Source organism: Anarhichas minor, unplaced genomic scaffold (assembly GCF_050575085.1).
Source record: "Anarhichas minor isolate MPS153535 unplaced genomic scaffold, ASM5057508v1 ptg000028l, whole genome shotgun sequence".
Lineage (NCBI taxonomy): Eukaryota > Metazoa > Chordata > Actinopteri > Perciformes > Anarhichadidae > Anarhichas > Anarhichas minor.
The window spans coordinates 11068823-11089119 of record NW_027466474.1 but is presented as its reverse complement, the minus strand read 5'-3'; the positions used below and the strand labels follow the sequence as shown (position 1 = coordinate 11089119).

General features: G+C 41.3%; 4 protein-coding genes across 4 annotated transcripts; 3 read left to right on the top strand and 1 right to left on the bottom strand.

The window, feature by feature from the left end:
* The first annotated feature begins 1346 nt into the window (after positions 1–1346).
* On the top strand, positions 1347–7807 carry LOC142963153 (uncharacterized). The gene is made up of 7 exons (XM_076103863.1): positions 1347–1605; positions 4793–4946; positions 5374–5517; positions 5666–5794; positions 5878–6126; positions 6377–6502; positions 6986–7807. Exons 1-7 carry the CDS (start codon positions 1463–1465, stop codon positions 7211–7213), a joined length of 1173 nt encoding a protein of 390 aa, XP_075959978.1. The 5' UTR covers positions 1347–1462; the 3' UTR covers positions 7214–7807.
* A 1450-nt stretch (positions 7808–9257) lies between these two features.
* Positions 9258–12562, top strand: LOC142962533 (putative alpha-ketoglutarate-dependent hypophosphite dioxygenase). The gene is made up of 6 exons (XM_076103073.1): positions 9258–9387; positions 9950–10187; positions 10271–10362; positions 12038–12177; positions 12269–12373; positions 12476–12562. Exons 1-6 carry the CDS (start codon positions 9258–9260, stop codon positions 12560–12562), a joined length of 792 nt encoding a protein of 263 aa, XP_075959188.1.
* Positions 12563–13905: 1343 nt separating this feature from the next.
* LOC142963133 (glutamine amidotransferase-like class 1 domain-containing protein 3, mitochondrial) lies at positions 13906–15007 on the bottom strand. Its single transcript, XM_076103838.1, has 4 exons — positions 14900–15007; positions 14507–14678; positions 14186–14387; positions 13906–14098 (listed from the first exon to the last, which is right to left on the bottom strand). The coding sequence occupies exons 1-4, from the start codon at positions 15005–15007 to the stop codon at positions 13906–13908; spliced, it is 675 nt and encodes a 224-aa protein (XP_075959953.1).
* A 1143-nt stretch (positions 15008–16150) lies between these two features.
* Positions 16151–19986, top strand: LOC142963083 (uncharacterized). The gene is made up of 9 exons (XM_076103789.1): positions 16151–16202; positions 16767–16880; positions 16992–18665; positions 18759–18858; positions 18948–19096; positions 19210–19322; positions 19416–19505; positions 19596–19718; positions 19816–19986. Exons 1-9 carry the CDS (start codon positions 16151–16153, stop codon positions 19984–19986), a joined length of 2586 nt encoding a protein of 861 aa, XP_075959904.1.
* The last annotated feature ends 311 nt before the right edge of the window (positions 19987–20297 follow it).

Below are 20297 nucleotides of genomic sequence, written 5' to 3'. Positions count from 1 at the left end.
TGAACTTGGTAAACATTATATCTATTAAACATCAGGATGTTAGTATTGTCACTCAGACCATTCAGGATGTTTAAATTAACTATTAGTATGCCATTACCAGCAGACTGTTCATACTGAAGTGAACTCCAGAAATACTCACTTCGCTGCATCACATGATGTTACCATATCACAAATTTTAAACAAAATTAAAATGATTAAATATGTTAGTGTTAAATATGTATTCTACAGGACATGATATGTGATCTTAATTTTACCTTAACGCCCCTCTATAGCTATAATCTATACGGCATTTCTGACTGTTTTTTCTGACATTTTGCCCATCCCACATGTGATAGAAGATACCATTGTATATCAAACATAAACAATTTAACAATATTTCTTTCAGTAACATACTGTGTATAACAAAACTAAATAAAAACACCAACTATAACCTAAAATGTATCTTGAGCAAGAGCTTTTTCTCATCTCTCATGCATTCTCCAAGCATAATTTAAACGTTATGTACGTAAATATCCAGGTCAGTTTTTGTGCATCAACCTAAAAAAAACATCTATCTCTGTTCTTATATTACTACACAGAATATTATCCGGTTCCTGGAGAAAAGATGCTGACAAGTTTCACTGATAAGTAGAGTTGTTTCTAATAACCTTTGAACTCTCAACATACCTTAAACTATATCAACTATCTCAATTCTTGGAGAAGAATGTGTAGCAGACGAGGTTGGCTAATTCATTTCCTTGGTGTTAATAAAAGACAGCTTAGCCTGACTAAGAGGAACATAATTACAAAATTCCTTTAATTTACTTGATTGCCCCTTGGATGAACATGGGATTTCCTAATTAACCTGCTGCAGCCCACTTCCTTCAATACCAATAATGAGCAGACTAGTGAATCATCCTGACCCTATTATTATTTGTCATGAATAAATGTATGTGTCGCTATTATTATCAATTACATGTTCTGCAATTATGCATATCTATGCAGCTCCCCTGCTATTGGCTCTTTCCCAAATTGCTCATTTTAAAAACACAAGACAGCAGCTCGGCTAACAGGCAACGGTCTCCTTACCAACACACAACACATTCACAAACAAGCACACACACTTCCCACACAGAGTGGAGTTTCCCAGATTCTCCAAATGATGTCGAAACAAAACAACATCTCAACTGTGTAAACATCACAAATAATGTACGATCAGAGTACAATACATTTATTCAATTCATCACAGTGGGACAGGCCCTCTTTCAAGAAAAGCTGGAACAGTTATGAGAGTCACTTCCTATTCTCATAACTTTGCATCCTGTGGCTAAAGGTCTCGGCTACTTCCTCTTTTGCTACGTATCAATACTGATGACACTATTTACTTTCCACCACATCCTCAGCAGACAAACGTTACCCCGTGTGTAGAGCAGCATTTTAATTTTCTTTTACACTTCATGAAGATTTGAACATTATAACGATCATGGATGGAGACGTGTTGTCTTTGTCGTCTTCCTCATCATTATCATCATCAGGAGCTAGAGGAACACAGAAAGAAACCTCACCAAAGAACGACAGCAGCCTCCCTCAGAGCCAACAGGATCACAAATCAACTGAAGAATTATGGTACGTATGTTTCACATTTCTACACTACGGGACACAAAAACAGGAACATAATATAGTTTAATCTATAACAATTTAATATAACGACTTCTCCAACTACAGCCATCAACACCTCTCTGACTGATGGTGAACAAATGTTAAACATTATACAGTAAAGGTAGTATTTATTGTAGGGATATTGTATTGTATTTTACAGGGATTCCTGCACTAATGAAACGTATGTGATCTGGCCATCATTTGTAATGTATTACATTCTAGAAACAGAAACCCATTATGGATGAATTATATTTCATAAGTTCAATGAGAGGAGGAATAAAGAGTGACTGCGGAGTTTCCCATGAGGTCATGAAGATGTAGCCTTCAGTTCAATATTTCACAACACTGATACTCGTCATGGTGTAAATAAATGCTATTATAATTGTATCGATTATATAATTTCAAGCCATCATCCTGAAGTTAGCTTTGTATATCATGGTCTCTTCTTTCATGGCTCTTAATGTGGGCACACTTGCTAAATGTCGTGACAACACTACCTACGCAAATGATTAGTCTGCCTTAAAATAACCATGTTGAAATAGTGAAACTGCACACTTCTCTCCTCTGTAAGAGGATCCGACTGTGGCCATCGACCAGTAACACACACACAGGCGCATCTAGAGTGATATTTCTCAGGTTTGCCACCAGCAAGATAGAAAGATAATATCTCTCTCTTTATCATTTGCCATGACAGTGAATTATCATATTGCCGCTGGAAGCAGTGGCATTTTGGTGTCCTTCCAAGGCGGCATACAATTGAAAACTTTGTGAGACTGGGTCAGACAGTGTGTATCGGCTGTCAGTGAAGCCGAAAGAGAAAAGGCTCTGGATCAGAGAGACATGGAGCATGGTGTGCTCCCACTAGGACGGCTGAATACACAGAGCTGACTTGCCAAGGCAGGGTATTGGGCATGGGTATGTTAGCATTTTGTGCTCATACTGGCCACTAACACATGGCTCCATTTCATGTGTTTCATTTCAGCTTCTGACTTGATCCTACACTTCCCAAACTGTAGAACTGTTTGTTCTGTGTGGCTAATTATCTCATTAGTGTCCATAAAGAGCCTTCACTAAAGATTGTTGCCGCCTTGTTGAACTTGATGACAGATGGTACAGAGTGCAGATTTGGACAAATGTTTTCACTCTGGGTTAACTTTTCTATTTTTTATGTAGGTTTCACACAAATAGCAATGTATTGTAAAATAGCACTTCATTTTATTGAGAACGTAACCTTGTTTTTGGATATTATCTTTTCAGGAAATAAGGAAAATCCCCTTGTTCTGAGCTTGATAACAACACATTTATAACGTTGTCCAGGGGCTTTTACAAGTTTGCGCTAAAATCCCCTAAATATGCCAATTATACAGGTCGTCATTTAAAAGTTGCCAGGCAGTGAAAAACAACAACAAACCCCATCGTTTTTTGTCGTTGTTGTTGTTTGCTTGGAAAGAGCCAGTTCAGCTGTTTCCACCTGTTTCATGTCTTTATGCTAAACTGGTATCAATCTTCTCATTTAACTCTTCGCAAAACAAGTACGCAAAACAAGTACGACTGCTTCAAGCTTGAGAGGAAAAAGAATGTCTAATCTTTTATTTCAATCATCCCAGAGTAGAGCTCTGTGCGGGACTCCAGCCCGCTGGATTCCTGACCATTATCGCCCGCTTCCTCAGTGTGTGTCTGCTCCGGCCTACACTTTCTAACATTCTGACCATACATACACGTTCACACAAAATATGGAATATTGACAAATGATTTTGTGTCTTCTCCCAGGGAAAACATGTTGTTTTACTGTGTGGTAATAAAGATGTACAGTGGTTGGCTATTTAGTGGCTACATTAACAACGTGTTGAATTATGTCAACAAAGCCTTTCCCGTCTGCAAAGTTATACAAGCGAATATCTCTACAGCTCTGCTTTTTTTTAAAGCAGAGCTTACTTTGACCGGGTAGCACGGAGCCACCAGGCCAATGTCGCCTCAACCCAGAGGTGCCATATTTGCGCCCATTGTAGATCCATATTTTTACACATTTGTTGCAACTAAGTCCAGTCCATTTCCATCTTTGTCAGTAACAACTGAAAAATGTCTCCAAATGTCAGACTTGCCTTGCTTTGCTTTTGAATTGTAATTACCTGCATTTTAACTTCATTTGTTGACTCCATTCTTCCGGTTAGCGCTAGCAAAATCCTAGGACCCGCAGTTAGTTTTTTGACCGCCCGCTCCCAACCACAGCAAAGTTTAAACTGCCCACTCTCTCGGGATTTGCGGGATCCCACGCCCAATACTGTCCTCTATCCCTCAGTGGCTTATGTGTATTGTAAACTGTTAAACACAACGTTGTCATGGAACATTAGTATCTTTTCAGGAATATATAACTTGAAAAATACTATTTTTGGCATTAAATAGACCTGCATTTTCCCATTTGTACTGCCTTTAATACAACTCTCTAAAATTGTGTAACACCGTTTTTCACATAGCAGGACATTGTGCATAAGTGGAGGAAAATGCGTGTAGTTTAACCTTAAGGGGGATGGGAGGTGATCGCAGATTGTGATTCTTTGTAGTACTTCGTTCTCTGAGGTTACAGCAGTCCTACAGTATGCTTGTGTGACGAAGCCCTGGGGGCTACATTCAGAGATGTGTGTTCTTCCATAGCAGGCAGAACCCCCCCGGGCTTAAGATCTCTCCTACATCTCTGTCAGCTTTGCCTGATAGACAAGACCTCACAGCAGGGCTGGTAGAAAGGACACTCATTTGAATATTAATCTTTGCAAATAGTTGTTCAATAGAATTCAACATTTTGCAGGTGTCATCACCCATATTGTTTCCAGAGGCTATCAATATGCAAATACATCTAATAATAAACAGAGATTCTGATTGGCTGGGATGCAGAGAAATGCACCACCCTGTACGTGTGTGTCTGAGGTTTTTCAGTGCATAATGCGACTGCATGCATGTGTGTGCGTGGGTGTGCATAATAGCTCCGATTCAATTCTCTGTAAGTGCACTCTATGCGAGTGGGTGTTCAAAAGTACTCTGACGTTCTTTTGTGCGCACATGTGTTTGCTTATTAATGGAAATCCTTTCCTAATGTTCTTCATCATGACTTTATTTATGGAACATTTTCTCTGTATCTGTGTGTTGGTGTGTGATGCAGGACAGAGGATGTGGGTCCCGTGGGTGGCAGCAGGCTGCTGTCCACTGAGGAGCAGGTCACTCTGATCACTGAGAGTATGACTGTCACCTCCACTGACCAGGAGAAACTGCTGCTGCTCAACAAGAACACTGAGCTCCGCCGAGTCAACAAAGAGGTACAACATCACCTTAAACCGGTGCAGATTCTCTACTGGACCACATTTGTATTGCTGATGCTGGCCATTACATTTGGTCTTCTCTGAAAAACCAGAGGAGGACTGTGGGCGTTTTGTGAAAACTGCTGCTAAGCTGTGAAGAATCATCATTAAACGTGCGCAACCTTTGCTTCTTGATTTTAATTGGATGCTGCTTAATAAAAAGAGAAAGAAAGAAAGGAGAAATGATTCTCTCAACTGTTTTAAACCGTGATGTATTTAGAGTGTTGTGTCTCACCTCACTGACCTCAATCAACTTCCCGATGCCCACGTTGTTTTCAGGACAGCCTGAGAATGACAACAGTAATGATGGAATGACTGCTGCTGTCGCTGGCTGCAGTGGAGGCCATGGCACTGATGATAATGTGATGATGATGGTGTGTTACAGCTGATGAAGCTGAATGGGGACTGGGACCAGGTGTACCGCAGCGCCACGCTGGGTCTCCAGCACAGACTGGAGGCGCTGGAGCTGGAGAACACTGCCGTCAAACAGCTCAACAGCAGACTGTTGCTCAAAGTCCAGCACCAGCAGGTAAACACACAACAGTACTTTAACTGTAGGTATGGAGGATAGGGGTGTAATACCTAAACGGTGAGTTATGTCTGAGGAGGTATTGATGGTGGAAGATAATAGATGTGGTTTATGTGTGTGAGGTTTTCTGCTGTGTTTGGGATTGCAGAGTGCAAAGGAGTACTATGAGCAGGCTTTGATGCAGGAGCTGAAGAAGAACCAGGAGCTGTATGAATACATCAGATTGGTGGAAAACAGGATGCACCACCCAAACAGAGACTGCACACCTACCAAACAGGTATTATACCTGTCAGTGGAACATTCTCTCATGAGTTATGACTTGTATATTGTTAATCATTTTTTCTTATATCTTTACTATAGGACAGCTTCAGTGCTGTGATACGCGGCCCTGTGACTGGGCCCACCACCAGTCCTCCAGTAGGTCCCGACCTGTCACCCAGTCACGTCTCTGGATACAACCCCTCATCCTCCCCTTTCACAGCTTCTTCCAGCCCAGAGGCCGGGCAGCAGGGACAAAGCCAAAGTAGAAGTACCCCACTGGGAGCACTGGGAGACCCCCAGCGAGAAGTGCAGGATCTAAAAGAGCAGCTTGAGGCACTGCAATGTCAGGTGGGGATGCTCTCGTCAGCACAGCATCAAACGATGTTCCCATTTCTGATGTGATGAGAGCAAAACTGAAGTCAGCTCACTGTTGTCAGGGAAAGATTTGGTTAATGCTTAAACTTGAATTAGATGGTAAAGTGCACCACCAAGTGGTGCCTTGGCGCTGTTTTCTCACAGGAAAATAAGAAGTATCTGCAGATCACAAGATATGGCTTTGATATTGGCTCACTGCCATATTGATGACTTGTGTCAACAGACCCAGATATATGAAGCTGAATATCAGACAGAGCATAACGACCACAAACACACACTCCAGGAGAACCGGAGGCTGAGGAAGAAGAGGGAGGAGACTCGCCAACAGGTGGCACTACTGCAAGAGCAGGTAGTGTTTTACAGTACACATTCACACAGATGCACACGCCAAAGGCACACGCTCACAAACATACACTCACGGACATACACATCCACATTCATACTTGATGATACATTTTTAAATGGAAATGTGCTGTGATTAAAAAAAAGCAATAATTGCAGTGCTAGAATTATTTTGTTAATTCTTACAAATGTTGGTTTTGTTGAATGTGTAGAGGATACGTGTCTGGCTAGTGCAATAGCAGTTTAAACATACTGCAGGTAACCATATGATCTAAAATAAAGTCTTATTTGAATTTTTAAAAACAACCTTTATTAGATATTTTCACAGCTCAACATCTCCTCCCAGGGTTTAAAATAACCTATTTTGACAATATATGGTGATGAACCAACTTATTGCTGATTCCTGAATTTCTTTAGGTGTGTTTTTCAATGGAATCTCATGTTTTTTTTAATGATTATTTTACTATCTCTGGTTATGACATTGCTACAGATCAAGGTTTATGAGGATGACTTCCGCCGGGAGCGATCGGACAAACAGATGCTGCAGCGGCTGTTGATGAAGAAAACGCCTCCAAACAAGGAGCCTGTGCTTATCCACCGCTGCAATAATGAGCAGCAGCCACCAGGAGGAGACAAGAGGACACAAAGTGGAGAGAAAAGAAAACAGCACCACCCACTCTGCCCCAAGCACCCAAACAGGGACAAAGACTCAGACTGAGGGCCGGAGATAGACTCAACCAGGTCAAATTTTAGCCCTCAACTTTTAGTTGTCCTTAATACTCACTGACAGTACTTTTATCTGATTACTAACAAATTCATGTTTATGTTTATGGAAATAGCCCAACATCAGCAAATCTGAGGTCAAATGAATTGTTTGTTCTTTTAGGGTTCTGCTTTCTACCCTTCATAATAAATACAGTGTACAATCCTTACATTAATAGAAACAGTTGCCAAGTTTGGTACCTACAGCATATATCATTAATATATTTAATATACCTCTTTCCAATATACTGTATCTTTTTCTTCATAGGTAATGTGTTTTGTTTTCTCTGACTTTGATTACTATCAAGACAAACAAAAAAAACTATAAATATATTCAAAATAATACAAAATATATGATGATAACCGATATAAGCTGGTGGTGTGTTACTGCTTCAACGTCTCTGCGTCAGAGGAGGTTATCCGACTTATTTCTAATAACAGTTTAATCATATCTTCCTTATGTTGTACATTACTTTGAAGTCTGTAAAATAATTTATTCTCAAATGACGTGACTCAATAAAACAACCACAATAAAAGTCAAAGACCTCAATCGGTTGGAGTGTCCTGCTGAGTTAATGTTTGCTCTTACACTGAAGGAAGCTGTACGGTTTACGGCTTCTGTTTCCTGTTTCCTGTTCACTGGTCCACATCTGAACTGACGCTGTTGACACATCATCACACAACAGAGATGGCCACCAGGACATCAGGGGTTTCCCCTCTGTAAATTAGTCTCCCAGCGTCCTCGGAAAGTTCCTTCAACAGACTGTTAAAGATTCCTTAACCTGCCTTTTGTGTTAAAGTACACAACATCAAGTACATTTTATGAAGCAGTCTATCACAAGTGATCTATTAATTTATTTGGATTTGTGTAAATGAAGTCATGAATGACATCATGCGTCAGACTAAATAAGTCCATGAGGAAACCAAGAGGTCGCATCACATACTTCTAGTCACTATGACTGAAGTTATAATGTGGACGCTGCTGTTTCTTGACCACACACACACAACGATCTGCGTCCTCAAACATGGTTCTCACACAGTTTTCAGAAAAGGAAGTTGATAACTTGTTTGTACGTTGCTAAGTATCTTCCTCCTTCCCTATTTATAAATCCAAATGTAAGCGCCTAATAAATAAGTAAGGGACTATATAAAAAGTATTCTGCGGAGAAGGGGGTCAAAGAAGAGAATGTATTATTATGTTTTTCATGCTTTTTTTATTGAGTGAGTGAATACAATACAAATATTTCAACATGTTACATATTCGTCCTTTCTTCAAGAGTTTAAAAAAAACACGCCCACCCCACTTTTTCTGTGACCAACATTTGAATGTGAAAAGGAGCCCTGTTTTTCCCTTCTGACATTCATTGCCGCATTGTACACACACTCCTGCAGAAACACACTGATCACACATATGAAATATCTCTTTGTATTGTGATCCATCATCATTCCTTCACTTCCTCACAAGGAAGAGAAAAGTTGAATATAAGGCGGCGATGACTGGAAAAGACTGTGTGATAGAGTAATCAGTAATTGTTAGCTAAAGTATCATTGACATCAGTCTGGACCATGTTAATGATAATAGAGAGCTCCAAAAATAGCCTTTATGCCTGTAAATCACTGAGTAACTGTTTCCTCGTGGTAAAACATGACGTCAGTCCAGATGGAGATAACACAAGACCGGCACGTAGCTCCCCCCAAAACAAAGGCTTCATGTCAAGTTTTGATAAGAATGTAAGACAACATGTAATATAATAAATCGTAAGATGCTGACAAAGAAGGAGTTTCCAGCAGGTGCTCTGTGCAGTATATAATCGTTGCCACAGAGGGGCTTGTCAGCATCCAGAGACTCACAGAGAGAGGAAGAGAAGACTGAACACCAGTAAGGTATGGAGACAATAAAAACTCACTGCAAAAGTTATAGTTAATACTGACAAGTGTAGTAACTTTGTGTGTGTGTATGTGGGCCCCCAAGGCATCAGCAGTGAAACTGTGTAAAAGAGATGACTGCGTCCACAACTAAACTGCGGGAGATCTACAAGCAGCAAGGCTTCCTGTCCGCGCTGCCTGTGTTGAAGGAGACTGAGCTGATTGAAGCCAAGCATGCCTTTTCTGAGCTGGAGAAGGAATTGGGTAAGTACTGGAAGATGAAGGAGGGAACGGATGAAAAGGGACACGTTGGTTTGGTAATAGATAGAGCTGCACTGACACTGACACTGATATCACATATCGACGCCATACTGACTCAAATAGCTGGAACGTCTATCGGTGACAATAGGCCGATCTAGAATCAGATACCATCATTTAGATTTATAACAATTCAGTGTCCCAGTGTCTTCCACACAGTGAAGCATACAGTTGATTAATAAAACACTGGTATTGGATCGTCACATCTTCCAATACCCAAAACCCTGGTATCGGGACTGAAAAGTCAATGCATTGCTTGTTAATGAGACGGGATGCAGAATTAAGTGAAATAAGATAGTGATAATTAGCACTATAAGACCAAATTTGGATATGAGGAATGTGGTTTTGGTGTACAATATAGACTGTAAATCAAAATGTATGATTGCGTGCTGTTTCCTGTTTAGAGTGTGTCCATCTTTTTTTTGTTCCACATAAAACTAAATGAAATGGGGTAGTATATGGTGTTACCCTATTTGTCAGTGAACTGGTTTGTTCTGTATGTGTCCAGGAGAGGAGTATACCCAGTACAGCCTCCACAATGTTCACCTTCAGTATCCATGGGTGAGGGGCCTAACCAAACACCCTCAAATCATACAAGTGGTCAAAGCCATCCTGGGTCCTGACGTCATCCTGCTGGACTCCCGCTTCATCTGTAAATATCCAACACTCAAACCTGACATCCAGAAGACTGAAGAAGGGGAAATCAAACCTGGTCTTCCATATGTGGCCTGGCACCAGGATATGAGGTAGATTCACATACTGAGAAAACACTGAGAGGTTTTGTTTTGCTTTGTTTTGTTTTCTCTAAGGGTAATTGTTTGGTTCACAGGTATTGGGGTATTGCTGGTGGTCCTGTTCTCTCTGTGTGGCTCGCTTTAGACGACTCGCTGCAGGAGAACGGCGCCCTTCAGGTCATCCCAGGTACGTCAGCTACTCATTTCTGCTCCTCATGCAAGTTTATGGCCTCTATGGCCATTGTCCTGGTTAAATCTTTTCATAATCCTGATTGCTGAAATTATTCAAAATGATTTAATAGTATAATAAAAGATGTGCATTTACTTCACACAATACATATAGCTGTGTCACCAAACAAATATAGTTCAAGAGCCTTACCTGGGACAACGCATTACACAAATGAGTAGCTGGATGCTCCAGAATGTTCTCTAGTTAAATGAGGATAAAACTGAAGTCATTGTTTTTGGGGCCAATAAATAAAGATAGTTCTTACCTCAATAGTCTCAGCTTGAAGAGTAAAAATCAAGCTATAAACCCCATCGTTATTCTGGATTCAGACATACATTTCAGTAGAATAGCTAAGACATGATGTGACGCTTACTGCTTTCTAATTGAAGCTGAAGACATACATATTCATTAGTGCTTTTAATGAGTTTGTTTTATTGTTTTTATTCTGTGTGCTTTTTTTATTGTTTGGTCTAAAATTGTTTTACTCTGTGGGCTTGTGTTTGCCATTTGTTTCTTGTGCTTTTACCTGTGTAATCTTTAATGTACTTGGGGTTGTCTTCAGCTATGAAATGGCGCTATATCAGGGGTGGGCAAACTTTTTGGCTCGGGGGCCACATTGAGTTTTAAAATTTGACAGACGGGCCGGGCCAGTATCAGATGAATGGAGTGTTTGTGTGAACTAATATTAATTACAAGTAAAAGCCATGACCTAAAAAGTAACTTGCATTTAATTTCAGCGGGAACAGTGTTGTTGGTCACCCTTTTTAACCAGTGCGTCAACGTTTGGTGTCAGGTTGGTTGTGGCAATTCTCGAACAGATCTGAGGTGTTCATCAGTTAGCTGGGATCTTACACGGTATTTTTTTTATCGCATTAATGCATATTTTATTGTGCACTTAATTATTAAGCAGTCATTTTTGACACAGTGTTTTTAGTGTAAAGGTTAATAACTGTGGTCTTTTTAGCTGTTTGATTCTTTGACCAGATCATACAAATATTTGAATGTCACATCTAACATTATCAGAGTTCTGCTCTGTAATCTCTTTCCTTGTCTCTCCCCCCTGTATCACGGTGTGGGTACATCTCACTGGTGTCAGGAAACGTATCAGAATACCCTTATTTTACTGGCTAAACTGCATCACGTGACGTGATTTACAACGCATTGGTCGGTGTTTTTCCTGCACCGCTGAACAAGTGCCGTAAATGCTGGAAAGGAGCGTGAATAACTCCGCTGCATAAAGCAAAGGCCCGCGACCCACTGAAAACGGGTCCGCGACGAACCACCAGTTGAGAATCACTGGTCTGCAGGATCGTGACGAGCGGTGAACAGCTGTTTGTGTGGCGTGTCTTCCGTCTCTTCCTGTTTCCTTCACTTACATTCCCCTGGGTCCTAAGCCCCTCCCTGTACAGCTTCTTATCACCTCTTTGCACCAATGTACACAAAGGCAAATGTGTTTATATAGCGGCTATATAAACACATTTGCCTTGCCTCTGTTGGACCTTAACTGATTACAACCAGCCTGAAAGCTTTTTTTTGACTCCCACTGATTTGACTCCCACTGATTCACATCAGTGTCGAATAAAATAAACAACCTGCTTTATAGAGTGGAACTTTTTACATTTATGCCTTGTAGGTAGCCACTGTGCTGGCATGTTGCCCCATCGCCAAGCTACTCGCCCTGGAAACATGCTGTCAGTCAATCAGGAGATCCCAGAGCAGCTGGTGCAGGCTGATGAAGCTGTGTTTTGCCCTCTCCTAGCTGGGCAGATGTCGGTGAGTTTATTCCCTGTTTGTTAAAGATGACAGGGTTATGAATGGGTTTGAGTTAAAGAAAAGGTGGATTAATAGGGATTTGTTTTGATAGATTCATGATGGACTCCTTGTCCATGCCAGTGATGCCAACACTTCCCAGAGGAGGCGCTGTGGGTTTGTGATCCGTTATGTTTCTACCTGTGCATATCCCATTCAGGTGAGACAAAAATGAATATAGGTTTATTGCTATATTCCATGCAGATTATAATTGCACACACTCGCACTGTGTATTGATCCTGATTCTTTTTGTTGCCGGTAGGATCCTGATCGTCCCAGGAAATTTGCTGCAGCAGTGTTGGCCTGTGGAACGGATCTGTTCAATCATTTCTCCAACAAAACCACATGAATACGTCTTTGGTTCTTCCTACAAGAATAGATACTTGTACACATTACTGGAATATTTCATACTGAGACCAAATGTCTATTCTATGGTCTTTGTATAAATAATGTTGTTTATCGAAATGAATGGCAGATTTCTATAATAGGTTGTACTGAATTGTATAGTATTGAAATGTTGCAACTGTTATTGGATTAGCATTTAATCAAATATTGTTCTAATGTTAAGAATATGTGGACATTATATTGTGCCATATTTACATTTAACTGGACTGTTTTAAACTGCTCATAAATATACTCAAATATTAATTGTATTTTCAAAATACAATGACACTGATCACTCAGTGAATCTCCATTCAACCCAGTCCTTTTAAATATAGAATATGGAGGACATCTTGACATTTTTACTGAAGGTAAATCGATTAAGTTATGAAATATGATCCAAAAGTGGAGGTATATTTTTCATTACTAGGATTTGGTAATACAAATAGAAATACTTCAAAATCCAGCACTTCAATCATTTAGTCACAGCTTGTTTTAGTGTGAAATCTGTAAAATATAAATATAAGTCTTTAAGTTTGTCGATTTGCATATTTGATTCACAAATTGTCAAAATGTAGCACAATGTCATTCAGAATATGAATAGGTATTCTTGTTCTTGTTCAACAGTACTTAATTGATTTTTGTGGATTATACTTCATGCACGATTTCACAAATAAGGAATAAAAGTTTTAACAACACCAGAAGCAACAATTGTGTTACTGTATACACTTAACCCCACCTTTTTAAAAATGGTGGGTTGTTGGTATTATTTAAACCTCACTAACAGACAAGCAAAAGGAAAACCAGTAAGAACGCCAGTATCTAAATCACCTTAAAATGTATTAATGTAAGGGTTTGGTGGGTGAACTGTTTACTGCTCCTTCACAGGCAGCTCCTGCTTGGCTAACATACTGTACAGGTAGAAGTCACGTGGATCTCTGCCTGGACAATGTCTTGAAACTTAGAGACAGATTTACAGAGACAGAAGGTGGACTGAAAAATCATCTGCCCTGTGTAGTCATTCAACCAGTGAGGACTCTTCCTTGTTAGGTACAAAACACAATATAGAGTATATATATGAGTATGTGAGCTTAATATAAGTATTTATGCCTTTCATTGTTTTGTTTTTGAATGAAGAATAACGCAAAATTGTTATTGAGTTTCTTTTATTGAAATTCTCAAAGCAACACATTGATAATACAACATCAGAAAAATGCTCTCATGTATAACTTCATATTAGACATGCCTGTGCAGAAAATCGCAATTGGTTTTCAAGTAAATACAAGCATCCAGTATATAATTAGAGACTTCTTAAGCCAGTTTCAGTGTCTCTTTAACCATGACTCCAATTCCATCAAAAACGTTATGAATGGGAGCATTGCACATGAATGCAGAGGTGGTGACCAGTTTATTTTTGACATCAACGTGTGCTTTCTCCACATCCGTGTTGACGTGTTTGCAGCCCATGTCCTTCATAGCGCCTGCTGTCTGAGCATACGGCCACCTAACGGTGAAAAGAGAAGGAAAGTTAGAACGGTAGAAGTATGTATCTATACTTTATATACTGATTATGACAAACTATGTCACACACTTTTCACACTCTTTTTCCTGTCCCACAGTGAGCTCACAGCCGGGCAGGATTTTGGCGGCGAGGATGGAGGCGATGCAGCACATGCCCAGCGGCTTTCTGGCTTTGTGGAAAGCCTTAATGATCTTCTCTACCTGTGGCTGGATGGTGAACTCCTTGTTCTTCACTGCCCAGTCACTCAGGTTCTTCGCCACACCAAAGCCCCCTTTGAATGAGAGCACCCAGGATTCATTAAGAATATTACAATTTTGGAAGTGAAAAAAAAAAGAAAAAATGGAGAATATTTGACTTGTTGAAATGTATTAATGGCTGGTTCAGCCAAACCTGGGATGATGACGGCATCAAATGCTGTAACATCTAACGTGTCCAGATCGGTCACGTCACCCCTGGCGATGCGAGCACTTTCCTGCAGGATGTTTCTTTTCTCCTCTGTAGGTTTCCCCACACAGTGATTAACCACATGCATCTGATCTGCATTCGGAGCAAACATCTGTACCTGAAAGGAAGCACGTAAAACTTAGCTTTGGACTGGGGGATCTTCTTAGAGTTGTTATTTAGGCCATTTCTTAGTGGGTTAGAGTTATGTCAATGCTCTTTTATTGCTAAAAAATAGATAGAAACATATCCATGAATGATGCAAAGCCCCTCTTAATGTGACTGAATCCAGAAATTTGACATAAAATAACAGTAATAAGTTTACATCTGATCTTTTCTTACTTTCGCTCCAGCTCGACTCAGATGGACGAGGACAGCGGAGGCCTCATGGACCTCTGTGCCGTCATAGACTCCACAGCCTGAGAGAATAACTGCAACACGCTTTGACATGGTTCCTATAAAACAAACACATGCATTTATCTAGTGTAATATCACCTGTTTGTTTCCCTATTAGACATGAAGAGCGCTGCTCCTGAGCCTCCTGTTGCTCTTGTTTACATAAAGAATGCACAGAGCCAGGGGACAAAGGAGTAGCTGCTGCTGCCAGGTAACACTGTTGTCACCTAGATAAAGTTACAGAAAGAGGGTGGAGTCTGTTGCTCAAGACTCCATTGCTATAAATGTATATGCATTACTGTAAAAATAATATGTACCAGACACTTTTCAAGCATTTCACTATTTCCCTCATGCATTTTTAAATGTTTCTTTGCATTTTATCAATAAATTGCCATCTAAAATCAACATGTTTGTTCCTAAAATATTAGGAGAAAGCATTGGTTAAGTACAGACAGCAGAAGTGAAGACAATGTAGCTAGATCCCACCTTGTAGATGTAGAGTAGTCGGCCTAGATGTGAGTGGTGGAGCTGTTCAGTGGAGGTGTGCTGACTGAACTGTGAAGTAGGCTCTTTATAGTCCTGCCTGCCCCTCTGTCTCCTCCCACAACCTGCCTACAGGTAACCAGGAACACGGTGTGGTTGGCATGGCCAGCTTTTGAGATAAAATGCAGAGTCATTCCTCTCAGTAAGTTTTCAATGAACAATAACAGTGACGTAATGAGGGAACTAAATGAAATGATTCATTTGTTTTTCTGGATTGTAATCTTTAGAGAATATTTTGATAGATAACGATGCATTAATTATGACTGGGCTAAATAAATACTGAAAACTAATAACAGGGGCTTAGAGTATAACATGGTCATATATAAATGTGAAATTATGACTAAATTGCTCTACTGTAGCCTACAGGAGTGTTTTATCGCAGCCATCCTGAATCTCCTCGTACATATAATGTGTCATAATGACGAGGTTCTCAATGAACGCACTTTCTACAATACTCGCGGGATCATTTTTGGAGTCGGGTTTTTTCCCCCTCCACTGTGTCCTCGTGCCTGTCTCAGGTTTTTCGCAGCGAGGCGCTGCCCTTCTCAAATGCAGTCTATGGGTGCAGCTCCGTTTTTCCTGCGCGCTGCTGACGTCACGCACCGCTCTAGACTATAAAGTTCAGCCTCACGTCTTCAGAAATCAACTCCGACTATGGCTCAACACTCGCTGCATGTGTCCATCGGCATACTGGGCATCTCTGGCGGTAAGCTTTTCATTTCATACGCGAGTGACTCCTTTTTTTTTTTTGCATCAATTGTAGGCTACTAAGCAGCCGTAAGCCTACGTCGAACTGTTATTTTATCATTACTTATTATTATGAAAGTGACACCCTCCTTGATTTTGGTATCAAAATTATAAAAGTATGTTGTAGCCTATAGTCTACGTTTTCAAACCTAAAAAACTCCAATGAGTAGCCAAACACTGATATCAGATTTGTAGTAATCATCAAATGTCATGGTATGTATTGTGTACTAAAAAATTAAGTGACATCATTTTAAAAAAGCATGTTGTTGACGTTTTAAGCTGTAGATACTAAAACTGAAACCTTTAGAAGAGCCTCCTGCTAATATCAGAAAGCAAATTTGTTCTTAAAACTAATCACACCAAATGTTTTTCTGAAAATAATAACCTGCTCTTGCTATAGAGGTGGCAAAATCACATCCAAGTTTTCAACAAAATGTAAAAGAGAAAGTAAAAAAACACTGTACTTTGTTGTTGTTTGTTTTTGATTAATTACCTGGCAAATGAGTTTCTTTCTGACTTATAGGTTCTCTCCTGCTTTTGGTGAATGACTATGCCAGCTCACCTGAAAAAGACCTCATCCCCCATACTGCACTGGGGATTGTGCTCATCATCATTGCAGTCCTCTTAGCTTATGCAGGTTGGATTTGATGACTGCTTATCACAAGATTGAATTCATTCATTTGTAGTATTGGTTGATTTGTATTTGTTTGTAAAATAATCCTCTCTTCTGTTTTCCACTGTATCTTAGGCATCTCTCACAGTCTGTCCCACGCCCAGCTGTTTTCCTCTCTGTGTCTGACTGTTTCTGCCCTGTGGTGTGGTTCAGGTCTGGTGTACATCCTGGTGGGGCAGGCGGTGGTGCCGCCTACAGAGCTGAGATCCTCTCTAGTCCCCGGCCTGGCAGCATTTACCTTAGCCCTGCTTGTCATAGGCAGCGTAGCAGTTGTAGCAAAGAAAGCGATTCTATTTATCATAGCTGTCGGCATAAGTTTAGCATGTGCCCATCAAATCGCCGGTTTGTCAGCTACAGGTTTTGGTCAGTCTGCAACAGCTGCCAACTACCTTCTGGTCTGTGTGGTTTGTGCTTACTTTGGTTTTGGACGTCTGCTGTACACTATCACTCATGGTAAATTGGAGCTTCCAGGAACGGGCCTGAGGAGAAAAGCCGAGCTGAAGACAGAGCAGAACCAGGGGTGTAGTGATGCAGTGTCAGTGGGTCTGGTGATGAACTTGCTGTCCGCCTCTGTGTTAGTCTGTCCTCTGTTAGGGGTGGTCCCCCAGCTTTCCGTCGGTCACGTCCCCTGGCTGTGGACAGCGGGAGTCTTCCAGCTTGGCATGTGTATCCTCTTCTACCGGGCCATGGACACACTGGCTGCCACGTTTTACGGCTTCACTGCTCTGCTGAAATTTGCAGAGGGCTACAGCGCTCTCCTATCATCCTTAGTTCAGCCGTACTCCCCTGTTCCCTTCCCCGTTGTCTTCTCTGTGCTTTTCTCCATCCTGGCTCTGTTCAGTTGTCAGAAGAGCTTGCTGGAGGGGGTCTACCAGTTATTCTTTGCAGCTTATTGTATTGCCATCGCAGCCCAGCCTCAAGGCTTCTTCCAAGGAGGCACCCAGGGTGTTCAGGGAGCTATATTTGTGTTCACTGCCGGCATGCTTTTTATTACCACATTCAATATGGTTTCCACTACAATGATTCCTACGGGGCGGGGATATTTTAATGCTTTAGTGACCAGGATGCAGGGTCTTACTCTCAGAGCCCATGATAAAGATCTACATGTACCTCACCTGGGCTACTCCAAGTATGCTGATGCAGAGGTGTTAGGCCACGCCTGTAATGTGCTGGCTGCTTTTGCCATAACAGCCACAGTTTATGACAATAATCCTCTGTCTGTGCTGATTCTGCCCTGGGTGGTGGTGGCTGGAGGGATACTCCAGCTGCTCTGTGGTTCCGTAGCTTTTGCTCGAGGTAAAACCTTCGAGAGCACAGTTTTTATTCTGTATGGGATGATGTGGTCAGTGTGGGGTTTGACACGATACGGCGGCTTGTACGGTGAAACCCGAAGCTTTAACGTGGCTGTCGGGATCATTAGCTTCATGGTGTTTAATTGTTTAGTGACAGCTGCAGCGCTGGTTGTAAGTGTCGCTTGGTTTGCTTACGCCCTCACCTTCCAGCTCATCCTCATCAGCTTCCTGCTAGATGCAGTAGGTGCACTGCCTTATGGTTATGACATAGGAGTCACCATCATTTTTGGTCTGGTCAGTTTTTATTGTTTCCTGGCGCACATTTTTAACAGCACCTTCCAGTCCCCGCTGATACCCTTAGGAAAACCTCTGGTCAAGTTGAGTGGGGTTGGGGGAGGCGCAGATATCTGTCCGCATGTACCCGCCCGCAAGGCCTCGTCTGTCCACCAGATTGCAGGTGAGAATATGTTAAAGAATGTTGAATTTTTAAAATACACAATTGTTTACATACTTGATATTCGTTTTATTTTTCCTATTCTTCCATCTGCAGAAATCATGAAAAATGGTGGCATATGTGGAATACCTACTGACACCGTCTATGTGCTGGTGGCAGCTTGCAACAGGCCCGACGCAGTCATCAAAGCTTACAAGTGAGTTTCCATTTTCACGAGAGTGCAATTATTTGCATTCTTCTATCGCTTCGATCTCTTTACTCTCTAATTGCTGTGCTTGACTTCAGGGTGAAGAAGCAGGCGCAGGACCGCCCCATGTCCCTGTGGATCTCCTCCATCAAACAGTTGGAGCCGGTGCGCCACCTGCTGAGCCCTCTGCTCCTTGACTTCATGGAGGCCGCGTGGCCCTCCTCCATTAGCATGGTTATACCCAGAGGTAGGTGTGGGTTTATGGATGCACATTTGTACGAGTTACATTTTGTGTGGGTGCCTCATGTTGCATGATGGGGGTTTCATCTCAGTATCATATTGGTTGCTTGGCTTTCACAGGCCCATGGATGGACACCTTTGGTTTAGGAGATGCTGCTAAACACATAGGGACGCCACAAAGCATTGCAATCAGAAACCCAGACTGTTCTGTGGCCACACATCTCATTGATCTGGTAAGGGCTGTGGAACGAAACGTTTCAAATGTCAAAGTGAGTGAAACTAGTCAGCAGGCTCTGTAGTAAATACAAGAACCTTTTTTCTTGCAGGTGGGGCCTGTGGCTGTAACCTCAGCCAACCCTTCAGGCGAGGCAGACACAACTCACCACAACCAAGTTTACGCCAAGCTGGGAAAAAAGGTGAGGACAATATTTCAGTGTTAATAAATACAAGAGGCACTGGTGTTTTTATTTTTTGCAGCAAACTACATATGCTTTTTGCTTGGTTAGGTTGATGGAGTGTTATGTGATGGACCATCCCCAGAGAATATTGCATCTACTGTGGTTGACTGCACTAAGATTGAAACAGGGCATATTGGTTTCTTCAGAGTGGGTCTCATTCCTAAATCCAAGGTAATATCCCTTCTTGTTCTATCCATTCTACATACACAGTTTCAGTTTAATGTATGCTTATGCTAATACCTGTTGCTTTTATTTTTGTGCTTTGAAGGTTCTTACTATATTTGAGGAGGTTCAGAAGCGGCACAGACATGGGCAGACAAATCCTGCTTTTGAATATGATGTGGATCTGTCGGATACACAAAGAGACAAAAGTTCAGGAGAAGACAACACAGTACAGCCGGGAAGTGGAAACTCAACACCATCCACAGTTTCACTGTAACAAAGTCCAGTCCTCAGAGACGGGTCATAGTATCAATACATTGCTTGTAAGTGCTGCCAAATGCAACCTAAATTCTGATTCAGTACACACATCGGAAATAGTTGCCACACTATTGTTTGAGGAGGTCTCAGGTTCCACCGCACAGGGACAACCCCACAAGCTGTTCATGTGCTGGTGTTTTATGTTGAGCAAACTGATATTTCTGTTATGTTTACTTGTTTATCTGAATGTTGCATATTGGTGTGAAATTCTATATATTGAGCACACAGGCTCTAATGCACGGTCACTTGTAAAATAACTAGCTGGTTCAC